We start from the raw sequence: 25,453 nt of genomic DNA, 5'->3' as shown, positions 1-25,453 counted from the left end.
TAGAGGGAAGCAACCTGGATTGCTTCAACCTTTGCCAATTCCTAATTCACCATGGGAGAGCATATTCATGGATTTTATCTTTGGATTGCCCAAGTCTATCCACAAGTCTATCCATGGGAATACGGGAATATGGACGATAGTAGACAGATTCAGCAAACAAGCTCATTTTATACCTATCAAAAAGACTATCAAAGCCCATCAAGTGGCAACCCTCTTCATATCACAAATTTTCAAATACCATGGCTTGCCAATGTCCATAGTGTCGGATAGAGATCCTAGAATGACCAGTAATTTCTAGAAGGGTCTCTTTGAGAATTTAGGGACAAGGCTAAACTTCTCTTCGGCCTATCACCCGCAAACGGATGGCCACAGTGAAATAGCTAACCTAACAATTCTTCATCTACTAAAAGCCTATGTAACGGAAGTAGATCAAAGGTCCCAATAAAAGAAGTACTTACCCTTAGTGGAGTATGCCTACAATAATACTGTACATACCTCCACAGGAAAGCACCTTTCGAGGTAATAGAGGGAAGATCTAAAAGTCCCCTGCTACTTAAGGTACATGGGAAGATCTTCGCTGCAGATGAGTATGCTTAAATTTCCCAAGGCTCGATTAAGGCACACGACTGGCAAAAATCCTACGGGACACCAAAAGTACTATGCTAAGTTAGCAAAAAGGTACTATGGTCCCTTCCAAATTCTTAGACAATCAATGAGATGGCCTATCAACTCAAGTTGCCTGATCACTGGCTCGTCCACAATGCTTTTCACGTGAGCCACTTGAAGCCTTACAAAGGAGAACCACCCGTGAAGCAACCATTGAAGACCCTGCAGAGATCAAGGACCAAGAGGAGGTGCTGCAGTCCGAGTCCATTCTACGACATGAAGACAAAGTATTGAGAGGCGGTAAGATTATTCGACGGTATCTTATTATCCTTTTGAAGATGCTAAATGGATGCAAGGCATACAGTTAGAGGATAGCCTAAACCTTGTCAATGCTTACAATGCTTCCCTAGAGTAAGAAAATGTACAAATGTTTAAATGAACAAAGTTCTTTTTGTCTTATAAGACTCTCTTTTTGTTATTTGTGCACAAAGGTTAAGAAGTATGCATGCTTAGGATCAAGTTTGCGGAGGCGATGTCTCCAAAACACTAAGTAGAGCTTGTCACTCTACTATGGAAGATTGATAGGACTAATGTGCAGACATGCTTGCGACCATAATCGTTGACGACTATGATTTCATGAGAGAAGTAATGTCATAATAACTAATATCTAATTCTCCTAAATGATTTTCTCATGTTAAACTAATCACTTAATATGGGGAAGTACCAAGGGAGAAAAAGCTAGATTATTGGTAAGGCTAGAAGACTGGTCACAGTAGGGATCCAAAGGAGGGAAAATAGGGATCCAAAGGGGGACCATCTGCAGAAGAGCAATGTGCAAGCAATGGGCTTCAAAGACCTAAGGTTCAGCCCATTTAGACTTCCAAAATGCTAAGGTTCCAAATTTCAAAGGGTAAGTCCAAATGGTCAAGCTTAAGGAAATTGGATGCTTTGTAATTGTACACAAAGTCTTCCTAGATCCCTACATGGGAGGGGGCGAGCCGTAAAGGTAGGGGAAGAGAGAGAAAGAGGTGAGATAACACACACTCTCTCAAAGGCACCCCTTTACACAAAGGGCATAGTGGATACATGTCAGGTTCCTAGCTCAGTTGCCCCCAAAGTGTATTCAAATCCTATTGGATGACCATAGAGGTGGACCAATGAGAATTAGGCTAGAGTAAATTTAGTCTAATTAATTTAAAAACACTTTATAAAAAGAACCAATGGAAATTAAGTCTCCAGGATGATTATTGGACAGCCTATCAAGGGGTCCAACAGGAATTAAGTAGCCCAATGGCATGCAAAAATTCCTAGGAGGGGAAAAGGTCCAATGGGGATTTAAATGAGTTAAGTTATTTACCTAAGCTCTCTCTAAACGGGAAAGAGCGACACTTGTCAAAAGGCTCTTCATTTGACCACTTAATTCCTATTGGCTAAGCTTGGAAAGGTCCAATGGGAAGCCAGCAAGAGGAATTAGCAAGAGGGGTCGACCAAGATGAGAGAGGGGGCTGATTTATGAAGGCATTATTCCACACACACTCACACTAGCTCATGTGTGAAGCAGCGTAACACGGAACGGGCGGAATGGGGCCCTCCCGTTCCCGAAACGCGTTCCCAAGCCTGGAACCTCCTCGAAACGGGAACAAGATCAGAACGTCATTCCCTTCCAAGGCATAACCAGAATGGCATTTGGAACGCGGAACGCCAAATCCAGAACACCAAAGTTTTTAAAAATGACAGTTTTGGGCAAGTTTTTTGAACTTTTGGGGGGGTGTTATTTCCACCCTCTCCTATATAAAGAAGGGCTTTAAACGCTCTCTCTCTTTCTCTCTCAAGCTCTCTACCTCGCCCTCTCCCTCAAGGCTCTCTCTCCCTCTCCCTCTCCCTTTCCCTCAAGGCTACCCTTCCGACCTCCATTCCTGTTCCGCCACCCTGAGGGTCCCCCCTTCCGGAAACGTCCCGGAGCCCCCCGTTCCCGTTCCGTGTAACTATGGTGTGAAGTCAAGAAAGTATATCTCCTTCTCAAGCTTTAATAGAGAGCTCTTCAAGCCTGGTGACCAACTCTTGGCTTGCGATGCAAATCCAACCAAGAGACAAGCTCCAATGCTTGCTCATCTCCTCTACCATGCTAATTACTAAGCTATGCTAAGCTAATATGAGTGATATGTGAAGAGAAATACTTCTTTCTTGTAAGACTACTCCTTCCTCTCAATCTACTCTCATACCCCGCGCTACACACAAGATACTAAGCCATTAAATGTTACATATGTAATAAAAATGTATGTGGCAATACCAATGTGTCTTTTGCAAACGTGTCATCCCGCCCTTGCAATGTTTCCTAAGAGCCACTTGAACTCATCCTTGATACTCCTTGATGCTAGGAGCACACTGTAAGTATGCCCTTGTCTAAAATACTTCACGTCGCCTCCTCCACTTCTCCCGTTGCTGTTTTGGAGCAAATAGTGTGCTTCATTGCCCAAAAAAATTTATTTCTCAAGTCCTATTTCCTTGACTTTTCTTGGAACATGATATTAGTAAATCAGGTATTTGTTTCTCATTGCAGGGTTCCAAACAACCAATGTGTGGTTGTAGACTGACTGTTTGATTCATTCTTCCCTAGCGTGCATTGGACCCTATCTTTGATTTTATGTTTTCACTTAAAAATTAGTTGTTTTATTATATTCCCTAAAATGCTTGCTACCATTGCTAGTCTTTGACTTGACATATAACCCTAACTAAGCAAGAGGTTGATCACTCTATTGCAAAACAAGCCATTAACAAGAGTAAAGTGGTAGCATTCCACTTCATCTTTATGAATGTTGAGCTACATGCAAGCATCTCTATAACAGCTACATCCAATCGTTTGATGTCTTCCACAAAAATGCCCTGGTATAGTTCAATATAATGCAATGAAAGAAGACCAGAAAAGCTTTTTTTATCAGTACTTGCCTACTAGAGATGTGCAAAAATATATGCATATGTACCTGCCCATGTCTGTGTGATCGACTGATGTCAGCATTATGACACAGGAGAGAGCCTGTTCTAAATCTCTGGAAACTTTGACCCTGCCTAAAGCATGATTGACAGACTGGATATCCCCATCATTTTGCTGATTCGGTTTCCCAAAAGAACCAGGTACAGCCTTTTCAGAGGCACTGAGAATACTATGATTATTCACATCACTTCTGAAGGAAGACTTGTTTTCTACAGTCTCCAAAGTTGATTCAACTCTCCCAAGGAGTAGAGATTCTGATTTCTGGGATTCAAGCTTATTTTCACCAGCTATTTCAGCTTCTTGATCTCCCAGACTCCCTCCAAAAGAAATGGATTCTTCTCTTCCTATGTCCTTAGACCCATCAATCTGGAGGACATTTTCCTTATTTCTCCAGGAGGTTTCTGATGCACGGTTTTCTAAGAGAGCAGGCTCTTGATGAAGAGCAGAGATCAATTCAGAAGCATCTGTGCCTTTTAACCGTAAATCTAGTAGAAGCACATTAAACTTTTGACCTAGATTAGCTGCGTGCTGCAGAACTGATAAGGCAGCTTCCACACTGCCCTCAGCCTGGACCTTCATTCCCCAACTCTGTAAATCCAACATTACGGAATAAGTTTCCAGAAAAAGACCATTGCATTCAGGTTCTAATAAATATATGTGATTACTTTCAGCAAGTTTACGAGAATCCTCCTATTGGTTTCATTATCATCAACAACAAGACCGCGCACATCCTTGAAAACTGGCAGTGGAAATCTTTCTGTATTCGAAGATGGGACTAAACGAAATTTAGCCGTAAACCAAAATGTGCTTCCATGATCTTCTATGCCGTCACTTTCCACCCACATTGCCCCCTTCATTGCAGTAGCAAGTTTGGCTGAAATTACCAGGCCCAGACCTGTTCCTCCATACAGTCTGCAAGAGAAACTTTGTCAGGAAACAAAAACTTGGTTGAAACGTGTAGGATAACAGCATGATACTTCAAACAAGGAAAACCCAAACGCAGTCTACAGGAACAGGAAAATGACTAAAGCTCAGCTGTCTCTAATCATACAAAAATAGTCCTTGCTAATCAAAAGGAAGAAGAACACGGCAGCATACTACAACCTTTCATCTAGCTTATTCAAAGTAAAAAATATGATTTATGTCGTAATTAGTTGCAGATATCCTTGGTTGGATCCTCGTTCTCAGCTATATTGTACGTTTCTGTTGTTTAGAACTTTTTTTTATGTCAGCTGCCTTTTGCAAACCCCAAAGTAGAAGGTAACAATCAATAACTGATATTCTTGGTTGGTTCGGTCTAAGCAAAGGGAGGAGAAGGCAAGGGCATCAAGGAGAGCTCAAACTCTCTCTCTCTCTCTCTCTCTCTCTCTCTCTCTCTCTCTCTCTCTCTCTCTCTCTCTCTAGCACAGGATCAGCTCTACTGCTGCTGCTCGCCATCTGTAATCCAGGCAGCGCTCTCCACAGAAGGTCAGCAAAACACGTCCGCAGGCGAGTGGAGGGCTACACACGCGGGTACTGCAGGTTTATTTGCGCTAAAAAAGCCACGTCAGCCTAAGGTTAACGGTCGACGTGCAGTGGGCAGCAAACGGCCAAGGTCTCGTGCAGCTTCTACAATAGTGTACAAACAGGAACCACAGAGCACGACTCTCTCTCTCACCATTCTTGCTGCTGCCCATTGCTCCCGTCACCTGCACATTTCACCCCCATCACACCCAACCATAGTCTTTACACACAACAGCAGCACAAAACACTTTCACTGCACAATATTCATACAGTATGTCATCACACACACACCTGCATTGCATCATTACTACATAGTTCTGCACATTGCACTTTATTAACAGAAACAACACAAAAAAAAAAAACAGCAGGAACCTACAGACTGTCACAGCCAAAACCAAACAGCAGGATCAAGTTACAGATCTTCAGACCTATCAGATTTTCAGCAGGCATAGAATTTCCAGAATTGCTTCTCTCTCAGCAGACAGATTTTCGACTATATTATGTATGCATAATTGAGGACAACAAATATATTCACATGGTGCAAGTATCTTGAATAAACCAAAATGGGGCTGAGCCTCTGGATATTTGGCAGAGCAGACCGAGTGTCCCGCAGTGGGCTGTGGTAGTGCATATACCCGCATTCGGGTTGTGGTTATTACTTCTCCGCCTGGACTCAGCCGAGCCAGGGCGTCGAGCTATACCCGCATCGCCAATGGAGGCCATGAGCGCTTCGCCAGTGGAGGCCATGATCGTTTCGCCAGTATATAAGCCCCGTACGAAGGCAACCTTTGTGCTTACAAACAAGCGGATAACACAAATGGAAAGGGAGATGAAAGAATGGAAAGCAGAGACGGAGGGATGGTGGAAAGAGAAGGCCAACCTTCTTCAAATGTTCCTCAACAAAGGCGCGCAATGGAAGAAGGAGAAAGAGGACTTGCACGCAGAGCTACAAGCACTTAAGGCGGATTCACAAGCACTTAGAGAAGAGGTCACAGCCCTCAAGCGAGAGCTTGCGGATAGAGTAAGCAGTGGACTAGAAGAAGGGGAATTCCAGCCCTCGATGATAGAGGAGATCAAGGTCATTAAGGAGGTACGGATGATCACAGAGGAGGAGAAGCAGAAGGTGGTAAAGACGTCTTCGTGGATGGATGTGATTACGAAGACGTAGAAGAAGGCGGATGAGGCCGAGAAATGGATAGAAGTCGCTAAGAAAGGGACAGGGAAAGAAACCACATCCGTTCCCACTCGTACAATCATCAACATGACTCTAGAAGAAGAGCAGCAAAGGAAAACTAGAGCCTTGCATGTAAGAGTAACCGGTCTAAAAGACTAAGATGATGTGGCAGGGGAAGTCGAAGAACTTCTCCGCATGATGGGTAGTGAGGCTACTCATACAAAGGCATGGAGGGTAGGGAAGAAGACACAAGGCAATGGGGAGACTTCAAAATGGAGAGCTTTAATCATCCGTTTCCCATCCATGGAGGCAAAGAAGGACTTCTTGAAGAAGCGCCCTACACTAAAGAAAACGGGCATATTCCTTGGAGATGACCTCACTCTCACACAGCTTGCGTATATATGAGAGGTAATGCCATAGATTCAAGCGGCAAGGGAGAAGGGAAAGACGGCCTTCTACAGAGATGGCCGGGTGGTGATTGTAGAGCGGCGCTCCACATGACGGTGCGAGACCTATGGGACCACACTCAAAGTTGCCACCTGGAATTGTAATGGATCTATGCGCCTTGATGTGGGTGCTTTTGAGGATAGTTTTACGGGAAGAGACATCGTCTTCTACTCTGAGACACATCAGGCCCCGGGGCAATCTATGCCTCACATTAGTGGATATAGATGGGAGACAGCTTGTAGACAGGAGACACGATCAGAGCACAGAGGGCGGGGCTCAAGAGAAGTGGCAGTGTTATTCAGGGAGGAGTTGCAGCCATTGATACATATAGCCCGCAGGGATGAGCAAGCTAGGTACATGTGGGTGAGATTGAGAGCAGAGACGGGCAGATATCTCTACATTGCTATTTGCTACTTTCCCCCGAGTACGTCAGTTTATGCACCACCCAGAGGACAGTCCCCCTTCTCTATTTTGGATGATGACATATGGGAGTTCTCTAGAGATGGTGACATCATCGTTCTAGGGGATTTCAATGCTAGGACTGCCCATCATCAGACAGTATTTTATGATACTTCAGAGGAGATGCTGAGAGAGTTGGATGTTGCAGAGACGGGCCTATCCAGATTATCACAGGATGGAGAACACACTGAGTATGGAGGATACTTGATAGACATGGGGATTGCACATGGATTAGCCATCTTGAATGGCCTACAGAGATTTCCCGCTGCAGGGGGTTTTACATGCTTTCCACACAGACATGGAGCCAGCACCGTGGATTATGTCATGGCACAGCCGAGCCTCATCTCTAGTATCCAAGATCTCGCGGTTGGACCCAGACCTGTTGGTGTGGCAGTGGACCATGCTCTTGTGTCGTTGACCATCTCTTTTCAGTTTAGTGTAGCACACAAGCTACGGGCAGCAGTCCCTACTCGCTACACCTTCACACGAGAGACAGACCCTGTATACATAGATGGGATCTATAGACGCATGTGCACAGAGGAGCCAGGGCGACCTCTGGAGGAGCTTACTACTATACTGACACAGACACTACATGATGCAGCAGCAGAGGCATACCCACATACCCAGCCTGAGCAGAGACGCCGTTCGGGGAGCATGCCCCAGAATAGTTGGTATGATGAGGAATGCCGGGACACTAGAGCTAGACTTCATAGGCAGGTGCTTTTGGGGGACATCACTCACAGACAGTCACAGATTAACTTCCGACGCCTAGTGCGGCGGAAGAAGAGGACATTTTTGGCTCGCCTAGAGCAGGATCTATACCAGCTATTCTTGAGTTAGGACTCACGTGAGGCATGTCGGCTCTTTCATGAGCACTCCCCCCCCCCCCCCCCTCCGCCATCACTTCTACAGAGGCCTGGGGCCAGTATGCATCGTCTCTGTACACAGTTCCTGAGCAGCCCCCCCTTCCCGACCCCCTCGATCCATGCCCACACACATGTGCTTTTTTCACCGTTGAGATGGTGAGGAAGGCCATTGACAAGATGAGGACTAGGAGAGCATATGATCATGATGGCTTAGTGGCTGAGCATTTCACGCATGCCAGAGATTTACTAGCAGAGCTTCTAGCAGTTATGTTTAACCATGCCATGTGTGAGGGCTTGCCTGATACTTGGAGCCTATCTACTATTGTACCTATCTTCAAGTCGGGAGACCCTATGGAGCCTGGGAATTATCGCACTATCATGATTGGACACACATTGACACGGTTGTACGCATCTATTCTTGAGCAGCAGCTGAGTAGATGGGCAAAGAGGGAGGGGATACGCGCAGCAGGGCAGGCAGGTTTCAGGAGGGGTTTTTCTACGCTTGACCGTATCTTGACACTCAGAGCCATCATTGAGGAGGGCAGATCGTGTGGGAGACGGATCTATTGTAGCTTTGTGGATTTTCGCAAAGCATTTGACACAATGCCTAGAGCTAGATTGATGCACAGATTACAGCAAATGGGAGTACCCACAGAGCTCATTTGGGGGGTCATGGCATTATACAGGTCAGTAGTAGGGCATGTACGCACCCCAGAGGGTCTATCCACACCGGTTTACTCCACTATTGGGGTGAAGCAGGGCTGCCCGCTCTCTCCTACTCTATTTGGTATGTATGTGGATGAGGTTTCTGACTACATTGAGAGAGATGGTGATAGAGGTGCACAGCTGGAAGGGACATGGATTCCACTATTGTTATATGCTGATGATATTGTGTTGATCTCCGACTCTCCTGAGGGGATGCAACGTCACTTGGATGCTCTGCATCGGTTGCCCAAGAAAGTGGTTTGTCTGTCAACCTTGGTAAAACCAAGGTCATGGTATTTAATACCACCCCACAGTGGATCAGGAGGTCAGCGCCAGCATTCACATACAGCCAGAAGAAGGTGGAGTATACAGATGCTTACACTTACCTTGGAGTGGTTTTTAGTGGGCCAGCATTTTCATTGAGGAGGGCAGCAGAGACTAGATTGACCAGAGCCCATGCAGCATTGGGTAGATTGGAAAGGATGTGTTCACAGGTTCAGTTTCAGGAGCCTCGGACGAAGCTCTGGCTCTTTGACACTTTGGTGGCTTCTGCATTGCTTTATGGAGCTGAGATTTGGGGACCTTCACTGGATCATCACGGGAGGACAGGCCGCAGTGATGGATGGGGGAACATGGAGAAGTCTCTGGTCTCTATGATCTCGCGGCTCATTAGAGCCAAAGCCTCAGTACCACGTACTATTGTACGAGCAGAGCTAGCTGCCCCGCCACTAGTGGTTGAGGCGCTCACTAGATCTGTCTCCTTCATACACCGCATGTGGGAACTTCCTAGAGACAGATATGCACGCCTTGCACTTGAGTCCTCTCGACAGTTAGCCATGCAGGGAGATACAGCATGCTGGTATGGGGAGATGGCATCATGGTTTCAGGCGCATGGGTTCAGCATAGACAGATTGCCTCCCTTCCAGTACTCACTGGATGCGCCCTCTCTGACTCTTACACAGTCCGAGATCACCAGGCTCATTCGCCAGGACTTGACTCAACTAGACACGAAGAGGACATGGATACAACAGGCACAAGAGCTGGGCACGAAGATGGCTTTCTACAGAGAGCATCTCCTCCAGCTTACGGAGGATGGTTTTGTGAAGAGGCCCAGATACATGGACACCCACTTGTCTCATGGGATACGATGTGCTATTGGCCAGATACGCACATCGTCACACCAGCTGTGGATTGAGACTGGGAGATACAGCGGAGTACCAGCAGAGGCCAGAACATGCCCCCTGTGTGACATCGAGCCTGAGACAGAGTTGCACTACACATTCCACTGCCCCGTCTACTACGAGATACGAGGCCGCTTCCATTGCTTGTTCAGAAAGGGCTTTGGACCATTCTCTAGAGTCATGCGGTACGAGGATCAGAGATGCCCGGGTTTGTTTTTGCTCGAGCTGCGCAGACACGGAGAGAGCCTGATGAGAGGAGAGGCCAGCCAGTCTCAGAGACAGATCACAGAGTTCTTTAGAGCTGCCACTGGACACCCGGAGGAGTTACCACCGCAGCAGAGCTCGTCGCCTCACACCAGAGGCACACTGATCGACCGAGTGACTAAGCTGGGGAGATCCAAACGCCCACGACTGAGGAGGACTACACAGCATCGACGGAGGCTGCATCAGAGGATTCGGATCACTTTAGCTCGACATGCACGACGCCCAGTCAGACTACTAACCATGGAGGAGATTGATGAGATCCGTCAGCGACCGATGCTGGATCTTTTGTGATCTAGCTATCCCGGCTAGCTGTTTAGCTGCTTAGTTCACACCTAGCAGTTCAGGATTCCATAATATTTCATTTTGTCATTTTGTCATTTTGTCATCTTGTGACTCTGACTTTGTATCAGATCCACCACATTGTAACTTTCTGGTCTCATAGGTCACTTTCGCCTTTTGAAGACGTTAATATAACATTTCATTTCTCTCTCGCAGGTGGAAGTGGATCCCTCGCGTGAAACCAGCCTGTACTTTCAAAAAGGACGGTAGACTTTACTTCAAACCTTGATTTAGCTTTCACCCATTATTAGTCGTCTATTCTACCTGTACTTTCAAGACACAACACGGGGGAAAGAGATACAGGCTGCTAGAATGCACCTGTATGAGAGGACCGACACCAAATTGGCCCCTAACTTAGGCGCCCCTTTCTGTATTTCTTTATTGTTAAAAAGAGGGAATAAACGTTGTGGTTCCCTATATGCTGCCCCACACAAGCTCGGCTGAATTTCAACTGTTCCAGCCCGATTTCGGCAGCATAACTATACTAGGATCCTTCACAATCAGTATTCCCACGCATTGAATGACTTTCCCGACGCATACGGGCACTTTGCAAGACCTGGCGAGAATCTGCAGCACGCTGAATTCTCCGTTTTCAGCCCTGAAAATGTGCCAGATCACCTGTACAGCGGTCCCCTCGCGTCCCCGAACCTCCTGGGGGTATTAGGGAACGTTTAGTGCCAAAACCCTAAACCTGCAAAAATACACAGCAGGCTGTGATTCACTGTTTCGGGCTCCGTTTCGCGTGCCGGTCGCATCCGTAGCAAGTCCTTGAGCTCCCGCACCTGTAGGGCTACTTGCCCTTTGAATCGGATGAGATTTCTGGCGTGAAACCTCTCCGAATTCACCTGTACCTGCGGGGGATTAGCCGCTAGCTAATCCAGTACCTGTGCAAGAGGCTCTTGCCTCGGCAATCGCGCATGAACCCACACAACTGTACATTGGTCAATTGAAAAGCCCACTAGAGGGGCATAACATACTGCCATAGAAGAGAGAGAGGGCAGTGCGTAGCGTACAGGGCATCACTACTGGCACCGCACTGTACATAGGAGGGAAAGCAAGCACTCCATAGCTCTTATTGTATTTCTTTATTGTTAAAAAGAGGGAATAAACGTTGTGGTTCCCTATATGCTGCCCCTTTCTGTATTTCTTTATTGTTAAAAAGAGGGAATAAACGTTGTGGTTCCCTATATGCTGCCCCACACAAGCTCGGCTGAATTTCAACTGTTCCAGCCCGATTTCGGCAGCATAACTATACTAGGATCCTTCACAATCAGTATTCCCACGCATTGAATGACTTTCCCGACGCATACGGGCACTTTGCAAGACCTGGCAAGAATCTGCAGCACGCTGAATTCTCTGTTTTCAGCCCTGAAAATGTGCCAGATCACCTGTACAGCGGTCCCCTCGCGTCCCCGAACCTCCTGGGGGTATTAGGGAACGTTTAGTGCCAAAACCCTAAACCTGCAAAAATACACAGCAGGCTGTGATTCACTGTTTCGGGCTCCGTTTCGCGTGCCGGTCGCATCCGTAGCAAGTCCTTGAGCTCCCGCACCTGTAGGGCTACTTGCCCTTTGAATCGGATGAGATTTCTGGCGTGAAACCTCTCCGAATTCACCTGTACCTGCGGGGGATTAGCCGCTAGCTAATCCAGTACCTGTGCAAGAGGCTCTTGCCTCGGCAATCGCGCATGAACCCACACAACTGTACATTGGTCAATTGAAAAGCCCACTAGAGGGGCATAACATACTGCCATAGAAGAGAGAGAGGGCAGTGCGTAGCGTACAGGGCATCACTACTGGCACCGCACTGTACATAGGAGGGAAAGCAAGCACTCCATAGCTCTTAACCTGTGACAAAAATCTGCAAATGAGCCCTTCTCCTCTCTAAAATCAGCGCCCCCTTCTCTTGCATGAGGAAAGTGCACCAGAAGGTGCCACTTGGCACATTTATAAGCATTTTCCCGTTGCGGGGTTGCCGCCTAAAAATCTCCCAACCGGTTGCCCAGTTGACTTCACGGCAGAGTAAGAAAATGTTCCCCTTGTCATTCCGGAGGTAATGATGCAAACACATTTTCAGGTCCCAAAATAGCAGTTCCCTAAATTTTAGGAGATGCTGCCATTGTATCTTTCTAGGTCATCTGACCCCCTTTGTACACTGTAGCCACACCCAAAACTGAAATGTAGCCTCTGTAGCAAAGGATTTCACTTTGGCTAGTCAATGACCCCACTTTGGCTAACCATAGTATTTGTCCAACCTTAGTGCTCTCTTGCCCTTAGGCCTAGACTCCCTCTGGACAGTTCTACACTGGCTATGCAATGCAGGGCAGTTAGATTTCCAGAGGGGTGTTTCCAAAAAGTGAAAGTAAATAGATAATAAAAAAGAAATCAACAAAAAGGATAGATAGTAGTCACACGTTGGTGACATACCCCCCTCTTGAAATCTCAAACGTCCTCGTTTGCATCTATGTCGTACATGCTCACAGTCAACACTGATGTATTCAACACCTGTCGACACATGTACGACACATACATGCTCATTGTCAACCCTGGTGTATTCAACACCTCGTCGACACATGTATTGCCTGCGTGTGAACCCTCGTGTATTCAACACCTCGTCGACACATGTATTGCCTGCGTGTGAACCCTGTCCCAATGACATAGTGGTAGCTTCGCACTCTGCCATTGCTTTGAGTCACTAACTTTCCAATGACAAAATAGTAGCTACACATTTTGCCACTGTCTTATAGTACACGTTGGATCCCGTAACACTTTCGAGCATACCCAAACCGACAGTTTAAGAATGCAGTTACACATGTACTCTTTAATAGAAGCAATTACTATATTCTTGACAAACTGACAAGAAATACTCACTTCTATAGCACCAAGTACACTTTTGGACATTCCATAAGAGCAATTGCCAAACTGACAATCTGTACAGCTCTAACATTCATGTAACAGGTATTTCATTTGAGCTCACTTTAAATACCATGTACATCATTTCTTTCAGAAGCCATTGTCACACTGACAATCCATGTAGCTTTGAAACTCAAGGGGTCAAGGTAGGTTGCAAATCGAAGGCTTCAGGGTAAAGTGATAACACAGTTGGTGACTCTGCAAGTTCACCTTCTTCCATCCACTTAGCATCCATTGGTGGATAGTTTCTGAACTTCACCAAGTAACGCCTAGCAAGCTTGCCTTTCACTTTCCTTTCTTTGTGTGCCAAAATCTGTTCGGGGACCAAGATCTCGTCAAGTTCCTCGACTTCCGGCTAATCTTCAGTTGGCATATCCTCTGGCACATCACCCACATAGGGTCTGAGAAGACTCACATGAAACGCATAGTGAATCTTCCAACTGTCAGGCAATTTCAGCCTATATGCAACATCACTGATTATGTCGCACACTTGAAAAGGCCCATAGTAACGCATGCTGAGCTTTGGAAACAGTCTTTCCTTGCCCTTCATCTTCTTTAACCTTGCCTTTTCAAAGCGTAAAAGCACCCAATCACCAAGTGAAAATATCACTTCACGACAGTGACGATCAGCTGCTTTCTTTTGCTTTGCCTGAGTCTTTTCTAAGGCCACTTTGACCTTCTTGTATATTTCATCCATGCCTTGAACATACTTATCTGCTTCAAATATCTTGTCCTTTGTATGCAGTATGGGAGGAACTTTCTTGCCACCTTCAACTATCTCAAAAGGTGCCTTGCCAGTTGATGAATGCACTGTATTATTGTATGCATACTCCACCAATGGCAAATACTGCTCCCACTTTCCTTTATGCTCTGAAACGTAGCACTTTAGCAGATCTAGGACAGTAGAATTTGCCTCTTCTGACTGCCCATCTGTTTGAGGATGAAATAACGAAGAGAATTTGAGCGTTGTGCCCATATTTTCAAACAAGCCTCTCCAGAACAAACTTGTCATGCGTGGATCACGGTCGCTAACAATCGACTGTGGCATGCCATGATACTTGAAAATATTGCTCATAAACAAGCGTGCCATCTGATCTGGCTTTATCTTCTTCCTGACATGAATAAAATGAGCTTGTTTGCTGAATCTGCAAATGATGGTCCAAATACCATCATTTCCTGTCTGCGTTCTCGGAAGATCAAAGATAAAATCCATAGCAATACTTTCCCATGGTTTATCTGGAATAGGTAGTGGTTGCAATAACCCTGGTGCCTTTTGTCTGTCAAAATTGACCTTCTGGCATATTAGGCATTCTCGCACAAAGGCATTCACATCTCTTCTCGATGTAGGCCAATAGAAGAATGTCTCAACCGCTTTAACTGTAGCATCGATACCACGATGCCCTGCATACGGTGGGACATGACTCTCTTCCATAACTTTGCGTCGCAATGGCTTTGTGACACAATCTGCCATGCATCATCATGAACCCATCTTTGAGAAGATAGTGTTCATGACGTTGTCCATCCATTAGCTGCTCGAAGACCCTTGCAAAATCTTCATCATTTGCATATTGTTCTCTCATATCATCAAGTTCATGATGATAAGGAATTGACACAGCTGAAATTTGTGGCTTCCTTGACAAGGCATCAGCCACAACGTTCTTCTTGCCTTCCACATGCACAATCTGAAAATGGAACATGGACAAGATATTTGCCCATCGCATATGCTTCTCAGATAACTTTGTCTGTGTCAAGAAGTATCGCATGGTCTGATGGTCCGTTTGGACAACAAAGTCTGCACCTAGCAGGTAGTGTTTCCAACTTAAGAGCGCATGAATCACAGCCAGTAACTCTTTCTCATAGACCTGCATGGTCATCTCTGGCCCTTGCAAAATTCTCCTCTCATAGGCTACTACCCTGCCATCTTGCATTAGCACTACACCAATGCTACTACCACAGGCGTCACACTGGACCACAAATGACTTCCTAAGATCTGGCAACACAATGACCGGATCTGAAGTCATCTTTTCCTTTAAGAGATTAAAAGCTGAAATCTCTTTCTGTGTCCATCTAAAGGTGATTGACTGCCTTCTTTTGAAGAGCATATAAAGGTGAAGCAATCTCAGCGAAATTTCGGATAAACCTTCTGTAATAGGAGCATAGTCCCAAGAAACTTCGGACATCGTGCACCATCTTCAAATCTGGCCATGACTTGATCGCTTCAACTTTTGCAGGATCCATTCTGACACCGTCCTTTGAGACAATGTGTCCCAGAAAGTGGATCTCTTCCAGAAAAAATTCACTTTCTTTGCATTGATGAGCAACCTATGACTGCGTAGCTCTTCGAACACAATGGCCAAGTGATGCCTATGCTCCTCTTCATTCTTTGAGCAGACTATCATGTCATCAAAGAATGTACCAACAAACTGCTGGTGTGGACGGAAAATTCTGTCCATCATCCTATTGAACGTAGCAGGAGCATTTGTGAGACCAAAGGGCATCACTAAAATTTCGTAAAGGCCAAACGTTGTTCTAAAAGCAGTCTTGTGCACATCCTCTGATCTAATGCGGATCTGATGGTACCCACTCTTTATATCTATCCTGCTAAACATAGCTGCTGCTCCTAATTTGTCCAGAATATCATCAATTCTAGGTATAGGGAACCTATTCTTGATGGTATTCTTGTTCAGTGCACGGTAGTCGATGCACATACGCCATGAGCCATCCTTTTTCTGCACCAACAACACTAGAGAACAGAATGGAGATGAACTGGGCTGAATCAGCCCCTTTTCTAACAGCTCCTGTACTTGGCCCATTATCTCTTTCTGCTGAGCCGCACTAACCCTGTACGGAGGCTTATTTGGTGGGCTACTGCCTGGCACCAAATCTATCGCATGGTCCTCGGGTCTCTCTGGCGGTAATTGAGACAGTAATGAATCGGACAAACAGTCACTATACTGTTGTAAAAACATTGACCTTTCTTTATCTAGCATAGATAAATTTGATTCATCACAATCTGACAATTCACGTGCAAAAACCAAGTACGCAGAAAGATGCTTTTTAATTACAGAAGTAATAGCAAAAGCTGATACAGTGGGAATAGACTCCCCTTTAAGCTTTACATCCAGAATGTGAGTCTTTCCCCTGCTCTGTACAGTGATCTTTTTGTTGTAGGCATCCATGATTCCCTGTACACGAAATAACCAAGGAATACCTAACAACACATCACATCCGTCCAGTGGCATGATGTAAAATTCTTCAGCATCTACATAGGACTAGATATGTAGGCGCAACTTTCCAATGATGGGTGTCATGGCCTCTGTATGGTTAGGACGTGCCAAACCTACCTCTGCTGTATACCCCATCTCTTCAGGTGATTCCCAACTTTGAAGCCAATTCTAGGGAAATGAAGTTGGCTTTGGCCCCTAGATCAAAGAAGATAAGCACTGTTTGATCCTTGACCTTTCCCCATGCTCTGCAAAGCTCACTTGCATCTGAATTTGGCTTGTCGCCCACCATATCTGGCACTAGACCAGCCATGGGCTTCTTTCCTTTCTTGTCCTCCTTGTCTTCAGAATCAGCTGGCCTTTTCTTTGTAGGACAATTGTAAGCAATGTGGCCAGGATGCTCACAGATAAAGCATTTGTTCTTTGACTTCAGGACCTTCTTTTGCTCTTCCGACTTGCAAGGAAAACGTCTTTTCCATTTCTTCGCTGGTCCCTTTTCTGATTCAGCCGTAGCTTTGTCTTTCTCTGCGTTGGCTTGCTCCTGAGTCACTTTCGGAGCCTCCTTGGGAACATACTTCTTTGCTGAATTTTTCTTGGCTGATCCTTCCTTGACGCCGGTATTGAATTCACAATCTTCTCCCTTGAGCAAACCATTGCCAGTGTTTGCTACCTTGATGAGTTGCGTCAAAGTAGTGACTTTGGTCTTCGTGCAGTATTTTCTCAATCCTTTGGATAGGCCACAACAGTATTTTTCAATCTGTTCTATCAATGGCACAAACCTATAGGAAGTTACTGGAAGTAGAGCTTTCCAAAACTTCCGATTGTAATCATCCAGATTCTTGCAAGTGGCAGCATTAAGCTGGTGCCATTCTGTCATGACATCTACTTCAAAGTCATCAGATAACCATGCTGCTACAAAAATCTGCTTGAAGTAAATCCATGTGGACGGAGCTTGCCCTTGAAGCAATAAAGTTGTCCACCATTGTCCCGCATTCCCTGTCAAGAAAGTGGCTGCCTTGCGGACCTTTGAAGCCTCTATAAAGTTTCCCCCTGCATACGCCTTGTCAAACTACTGGAGGAATGAGAGAGTCTTCTTGCTGTCATCAAACCCTGTAGAGGTCGTGAAAGTCACACCTTTGCCACCTTTTTTGTACGGAGTTGGCCTCTCCAGCGGCGTTAAATTGTCATATGGAAGTGACTGAAACATGGGAACACTGTTAGGGTTCATTTGTGTTCCTTGGCCGCTATTAAGTTGACCTGGAAATGCCATATTTGGCTATTGATTTGTAATTTCAGCCATACCAAAATTTGCCTGTGGCATCCCAAATTGGCCCTGAGTGCTTTGAAACCCTGGTAGCATGCCCGTGACACCATACATGGGGTTAGGCATCATCATTTGAGCACCCCCGAACACTGTTTCTGGAGTATAAAATTGATTTCCAGGTGCATGACCAGACATGCTCTGGAATACCGATCCACCTCCAAAATAGCCAGGGTGTACTGAAGGTGGTGGGAAGACCTATTGCATAGCCTGTAGGTTGCTTCCCTGCCCATTAGAACCAGCTATAGGCTATTGAAAGGTGGCGGGATGAACGGGTACAGCTTGAAAGACTGGCATCTCAGCCACCTGTTCTTGCACCTTAGGCACAGGTTGTGGAGACTGCATGTTCTCCGTCAAGTGTACAGGTGTTCCCATTGACTGTGCAGTATGAATCACCTGTGCTTGAGCCTTAACAGGCTTTTGAATATGATCCAGTGACCCAACTTGCTGAGACGAAAGAGGAGGTTGCAGAAAGGCTAAAAACCTCGGATTCTGCATTACTTGTGTGAACATAGTCATAGCAGTAGCCAACTGGGTCCTGAATATATCATCATCCGTCGGTGGTAGTCTTGAAGACTCACCCACTTCATGTGTCTGTTGACCCTGTGAAGAAGAAACCTCTTCAGTCACATCATCTGGTCTATCAGCCATAATTGCAATTTCCTGTGTCTGGTCTATGATCCCCTCTGTCTTCAAGCCCAAACTTACCAAGGCTCACTTCTATGGGAAAAAGTGATTTAATCCCGGGGATGGAACCATGAAACCGGCCTGTACTTTCAAAAAGGGCGGTAGACTTTACATCAAACCTTGATTCAGCTTTCACCCATTATTAGTCGTCTATTCTACCTGTACTTTCAAGACACAACACGGGGGAAAGGGATACAGGCTGCTAGAATGCACCTGTATGAGAGGACCGACACTAGATTGGCCCCTAACTTAGGCGCCCCTTTCGGTATTTCTTTATTGTTAAAAAGAGGGAATACACGCTGTGGTTCCCTAAAAGCTGCCCCACACAAGCTCGGCTGAATTTCAAATGTTCCAGCCCGATTTCGGCAACATAACTGTACTAGGATCCTTCACAGTCAGTATTCTCACGCATTGAATGACTTTCCCGACGCATACCGGCACTTTGCAAGACCTGGCGAGAATCTGCAGCACGCTGAATTCTCTGTTTTCAGCCCTGAAAATGCGCCAGATCACCTGTACAGCGGTCCCCTCGCGTCCCCGAACCTCCTGGGGGTATTAGGGACCGTCTAGGGCCAAAACCCTAAACCTGCAAAAATACACAGCAGGCTGTAATTCACTGTTTCAGGCTCCGTTTCGCGTGCAAGTCCTCGAGCTCCCGCACCTGTAGGGCTACTTGCCCTTTGAATCGGACGAGATTTCTGGCGTGAAACCTCTCCGAATTCACCTGTACGTGCGGGGGATTAGCCGCTAGCTAATCCAGTACCTGTGCAAGAGGCTCTTGCCTCGGCAATCGCGCATGAACCCACACAACTGTACATTGGTCAATTGAAAAGCCCACTAGAGGGGCATAACATACTGCCATAGAAGAGAGAGAGGGCAGTGCGTAGCATGCAGGGCATCACTCCTGGCACCGCACTGTACATAGGAGGGAAAGCAAGCACTCCATAGCTCTTAACCTGTGACAAAAATCTGCAAATGAGCCCTTCTCCTCTCTAAAATCAGCGCCCCCTTCTCTTGCATGAGGAAAGTGCACCAGAAGGTGCCACTTGGCACATTTATAAGCATTTTCCCGTTTCGGGGTTGCCGCCAAAAATCTCCCAACCGGTTGCCCAGTTGACTTCACGGCAGAGTAAGAAAATGTTCCCCTTGTCATTCCGGAGGTAATGACGCAAACACATTTTCAGGTCCCAAAATAGCAGTTCCCTAAATTTTAGGAGATGCTGCCATTGTATCTTTCTAGGTCATCTGACCCCCTTTGTACACTGCAGCCACACCCAAAACTGAAATGTAGCCTCTGTAGCAAAGGATTCCACTTTGGCTAGTCAATGATCCCACTTTGGCTAACCATAGTCTTTGTCCAACCTTAGTGCTCTCTTGCCCTCAGGCCTGGACTCCCTTTGGACAGTTCCACACTAGCTATGCAATGCAGGGCAGTTAGATTTCCCAAGGGGTGTTTCCAAAAAGTGAAAGTAAATAGATAATAAGAAAGAAATCAACAAAAAGGATAGATAGTAGTCACACGCTGGTGACATCGCGCCCCCGCTGCCTGCGCTGCACCCTCTCGCCCGCCCTGCCCCCCTGCTACCCTGCCCTGCTCGCGCCCCCACTGCCTGCGCTGCCCCTCGCGCCCGCCCTGCACCTTCGCACCCGCCCTACCCTGCACCCGCGCGCCCGCTGCCCTGCCCCCCCGCTGCCCTGCCCTGCTCGCACGCTGCACCCCCGTGGCGCCTTGCTGTGCACCCGCTCATGCACTCTCGCTCCCCCGCGCCCGCTGCACGGTGCCCTAGCCCCCCGACTTTCTACACGTAATATGTCTCCCCCCCCTCTCCTACGCGTAGATTGTCTCTCCCCCCCCCTAACCCCCCCTTTTTTCTTTCACGCGTAGGATGTCCATCCTCTACGCGTAAGGAATAAATTTCTTTATTTTTAATTTTATTTTTCCGCCCACCCCCTCCCCCCCCCCCCCCCCCCCCCCCCCTCTCTCTCTCTCCAATCTGTAACTACCGCTATCTCCCGCGGGCCGTACCGTCTCACGCTCCACCACTCGCCGAGACCGCCGCTAGTGTCGGTGCACACGTGCATCTAATGACTCCCTTGCGGACGACTCCCCCACACGCCCATTGCTAGGGTGGGTGCACACGTACATCTAACCCCCTTGCGGACGGCGATCAAGCATGAGGAAGACGAACGACAAAGCCGACCCCCTAGAGGATGCCATTCAAAAATGCAAAGAGGAAATGACGGAGACCATTACCAAGATGAACCGCAATCTTTGAGGCACAATAAACATGCTCTAAGGATGTGTGCTGATCCAAAAGAGCAAGATAAGCACGCTGGAAGACCGAGTGACGACCCAAGAGGAAGAGATCGCGTCACTCAAGAAAGAAATCGCCGAAGCCCGATCAAGAAACACACTGGAAGAGGGCGAACTGCAACCCTCAGTAATCGAAGAAATCAACACGATCAAGGAACAAGTACGGGCCATCAAAGAGGGAGAAGTACAGCACATAGAAACGACGACTTCTTAGGTGGATGTTCTTACCAAAACCCAACAGAAGGCGGACGAAGCCGAGAAATGGATCAAGGTGGCCAAGAAAGGAAAAGGCAAGGAGATAACGCCCACGTCCACACCCAACAACATCATTAACCAGACACTAGAGGAGGAGCAGAGGAGAAGAGTGCACGCTTTACATGTGAGAATTTGCGGTCTTAAAGACAAAGGCAATGTGGACGAAGAAGTAAAAGAACTCACAACCTTGATGGGGATTCATGAGCCAACACACACAAGGGCATGGAGAGTGGGCAACATAAAGAAAAATGGAGGCAGTGGAGAAACCTCAAAAGAAAGAGCACTCATCCTCCGTTTTCCCTCCATGGAAGCAAAGAAGTCATTCTTGAAGAAAAGACCAACTCTTAAAGAGACTGGCATCTTTCTCGGGGATGATCTCACCCTCTCGCAGATCGCTCATATGTAGGAAGTAATGCCGGAGATTAGAGCGGCAAGGGGAAAAGGCAAGATCGCTTTTTACCGAGACGGAAAAGTGGTAATACTTGAGCGATGCTCCACATGACAGTGCGAGACTTATGGGACCACACTCAAAGTAGCTGCCTGGAACTGCAATGGATCTATGCGTCTTGATGTGGGTGCTTTTGAGGATAGCTTTACTGGAAGAGACATCATCTTCTACTCTGAGACACACCAGGCACAGACGGATGGGGGAACATGGAGAAACCTCTCGTCTCTATGATCTCGTGGCTCATTAGAGCCAAGGCATCAGTACCACGGGCCATTATCCGCGCAGAGCTAGCGGCTCCCCCACTAGTGGTGGAGGCGCTCACGAGATCAGTCTCCTTCATAAACCGCACATGGGAACTTCCCAGAGATATATATGCTCGCATAGCACTTGAGTCCTCTCGACAATTAGCCATACAAGGAGATACAACATGCTGGTATGGGGAGATGACATCATGGTTTCAGGCGCATGGATTCAGCATAGACAGGCTACCACCATTCCAATACTCATTGAATGCACCATCTCTCATTCTTACACGGTCGGAGATCACCAAGCTCATCCGCCAAGACCTGACCCAGCTAGACACCAGGAGGACATGGATACAACCAGCACAAGAATTGGGCACGAAGATGGCTTTCTACAGAGACCACCTTCTCCAACTTACAGAAGATGGTTTTGTGACGAGACCAAGATACATGGATACCCACTTGTCTCATGGGATACGATGTGCTATTGGCCAACTACGCACATCATCTCACCAGCTGCGGATTGAAACTGGGAGATATAGCGGAGTACCAGCAGAGGCCAGGACATGCCCCTTGTGTGACATGGAACCTAAGATAGAGCTGCATTATACATGCCGCTGCCCTGTCTACTACGAGATACGAGGCCACTTCCATTGCTTGTTCAGAGAGGGTTTTGGACCACTCTCAAGGGTAATGGGATACGAAGATCAGAGATGCCTAGGTTTGTTCTTGCTCGAGCTGCGCAGACATAGAGAGAGCTTGATGAATGGCAGGGCTAGCCAGTCTCAAAGACGGATCACAGACTTCTTCAGAGCAGACACGGGACAGCCGCAAGAGCCACTCCCACAGCAGAGCTCCCCCTTGTCTCACACCAGAGGCACATTGATCGCCCGAGCGATTGAACTGGGGAAATCCAGGCGCCCACCACTGCGAAGGACTACACAGCACCGACGGAGGCTACGTCAAAAGATTCGGAGCACGCTGGCCAGGCATGCGCGACGCCCGGTCAGACTACTAACCATGGAGGAAATTGATGAGATTCGCCAACGACCGATGCTAGATTTTTTGTGATAAGCCGCCCATTTTTGCTTAGTTTTTTGCCTAGCTCACATCGACCAGTCTAGGATCCCATATTATATATCTTTGTTTTGTACTGTTGCTAGGTTATTTTCGTTACTCTGACTTTGTATCAGATCCACCACCTTGTAACTTTCTGGTCTCATAGGTCACTATGGCCTTTTGAAGACATTAATATAACATTTCATTTCATTTCATCTCTCTCTCTCTCTCTCTCTCTCTCTCTCTCTCTCTCTCTCTCTCTATATATATATATATATATATATATATATATATATATATATATATATATAGAAAGCTAAAGTTCCCTCTATTTCAAGGTAATGACGCCTTACCCGACATAATGCGTTTCTATATATATATATATATATATTATATATATAATATATATATATATATATATATATATATATATAGAAAGCTAAAGTTCCCTCTATTTCAAGGTAATGACGCCTTACCCGACATAATGCGTTTCTTGGAAATAGGGGAATGTCCATCGGATCTAACGAAAGGGCAAAAGCAATGGCTTACCAGGAAGGCCACAAGGTATCGGCTTATCAATGACGGTTTGTATTGTAAGGATAAGGACCAAGTACTCAGGAAGGTCCCTCTCTCTAATTCTTTCATAATGATTGACGAAGATTAGAACTGTCTTCTTGAATTCCTTATTACTGCACTCAGAGTAGTCTGGAATAGCCAAAAACAATTGCACCGCGTTGTATAAAAATCATTTTTGGAACAGAAAACACTATACAAACAAAAAATGCAGTTTTAAATTGTGAATAAATATTCTCTCACAAGTACATCCCTCTACATTTTCTTATCTTCAGACAAAGTCAAACGATTTCCTATCATGGGTTTTCTTGAAATTTTCTGTCACAAAGACGAACGTTCAAGAAATTTATTTGCTTAAACTACTCACATCCCCATCCCAGGAACCATCAGCAGTCAAAATTAGACCTATAGAGTACTGCTCGAACAGGAAAACTTTAAGGGACAAACTGGATATGTTACACTTAAGCGTATCACAATTTACAGCAAGACACCTTTGTGTGGAGGAATCTACTTGGGAGAAAGCCTGAAACAGGATTGGTTGTTTGTCTTTAGGTATGCCCAACCCTATCAAACCAGAAAGAAATAAGACCAATTTTAAGAGATCGAAATGGTTGTTAAATTTTCAGCTCAGAGAAAAATTAAGTAGATTGCCTCACCAGTATCTTTAACAGCAAAAAGTAGCTCTACAATATCTTCCAGTCTACTTTTGACAGAAACAGATACAACCACCTCCCCTTCCTTGGTGAACTTTATCCCATTTCCTGCAACCCAAGCAAATCCTTATTCAGTCCCCTTCAACAAATCTTGTAGGCGTACTTCGAAATTGAACAATAACCATGCCAAAAAAGAAGGCAGCCAGCTTAATGTTGCTATTGTTAACGTAGAACCATGAACCAAACAATAGACTCCTCAATTCTTCATAAATTGTACTATTAATTCAGTTTGTCAATCAAAAATAAAAGGCCAAAATAGGCAAGCATTCAAGAACAATGCCTCAAACCTGTACCTATTAAGTTAACAAAGATTTGCAAGAGCCTTCCAGGATCTCCCATTATCAGGTCAGGAACATCATTATCAATACTACAGCAGAGTTCTATATTGTCTTCCAAAGCACGAGCTGCAAGCACTGACACAGCATGCTCTAGTTGATCGAATAAGGAAAACTCTATTTCTTCTATCTCCAATTTCCCTGCTTCTATTTTACTGAAATCTAAAATATCAGTAATTAGTCGCAGTAAATGCTGAGCTGCGAATTGCACCTGAAACAGTAAAAAAAAATCGTCCTCAGCATATATTAAGACCATTCAATAATAAAACGTGACAAATGATAAACTACCTGTTCAAGATGTTCTTTCTGCTCAGGTGTTACTTCTGTTTCAAGACAAAAATCTGTAAAATTGACAATTGCATTCAAGGGGGTGCGGATTTCATGAGACATATTTGCAAGGAACTCCGATTTTGACTTATTTGCTGCCATGGCAATATTTTTGGCTTTCTCTAGCTCCATCTCTATCCTCCTCCGCTCATTAATTTCCTTTGCTAGACCTTCATTTGCCCGAGCTAAGTCTGCAGTTCTTACAGCAACCTATAAAAGTCTCAGTTCTTTCAGTGGCTGATCCACACACATCAAATAGTTTCAGGCAAAGAAAACATGCAACATAACAGAAAAGAAAAATACAAAGCAGTGTGTAAACCCCACCGTTTGCTCGAGTATCTGATGATGATGTGCAAGTTGATGTGCCATGCTATTGAAAATATCCTTCAAATCAGCTAGCTCATCTCTAAGTAGAACTGTCCCCTTCGTCACTCTTGTTGACATATCACCTTGGCCTAGAGCTACAGCAGCTCTTCCAAGCTCCACAATCGGCCGACTGAAAATCTA

The 25,453-nt window shown here is 45.9% G+C and overlaps 1 protein-coding gene across 2 annotated transcripts in view; it reads right to left on the bottom strand.

Moving 5' to 3' along the window:
- Window positions 1-25,453, bottom strand: part of LOC147466155 (uncharacterized) — a 124,105-nt gene that overhangs the window by 78,429 nt on the left and 20,223 nt on the right. For both annotated transcript variants that reach the window (XM_086524437.1, XM_086524432.1), the window contains exons 5-11: window positions 25,271-25,450; window positions 24,908-25,156; window positions 24,578-24,830; window positions 24,228-24,332; window positions 24,063-24,135; window positions 4,264-4,510; window positions 3,588-4,186 (exon numbers count right to left, since the gene is read on the bottom strand). In XM_086524437.1, the coding sequence (XP_086380563.1) occupies window positions 3,588-4,186; window positions 4,264-4,510; window positions 24,063-24,135; window positions 24,228-24,332; window positions 24,578-24,830; window positions 24,908-25,156; window positions 25,271-25,450 (1,706 nt within the window). The remainder of the gene's footprint in view (window positions 1-3,587; window positions 4,187-4,263; window positions 4,511-24,062; window positions 24,136-24,227; window positions 24,333-24,577; window positions 24,831-24,907; window positions 25,157-25,270; window positions 25,451-25,453) is intronic.

Source organism: Adiantum capillus-veneris, chromosome 1, assembly GCF_014529385.1.
Source record: "Adiantum capillus-veneris isolate H3 chromosome 1, ASM1452938v2, whole genome shotgun sequence".
Taxonomy (NCBI): domain Eukaryota; kingdom Viridiplantae; phylum Streptophyta; class Polypodiopsida; order Polypodiales; family Pteridaceae; genus Adiantum; species Adiantum capillus-veneris.
This window is presented reverse-complemented; position numbering and strand designations above follow the sequence as displayed.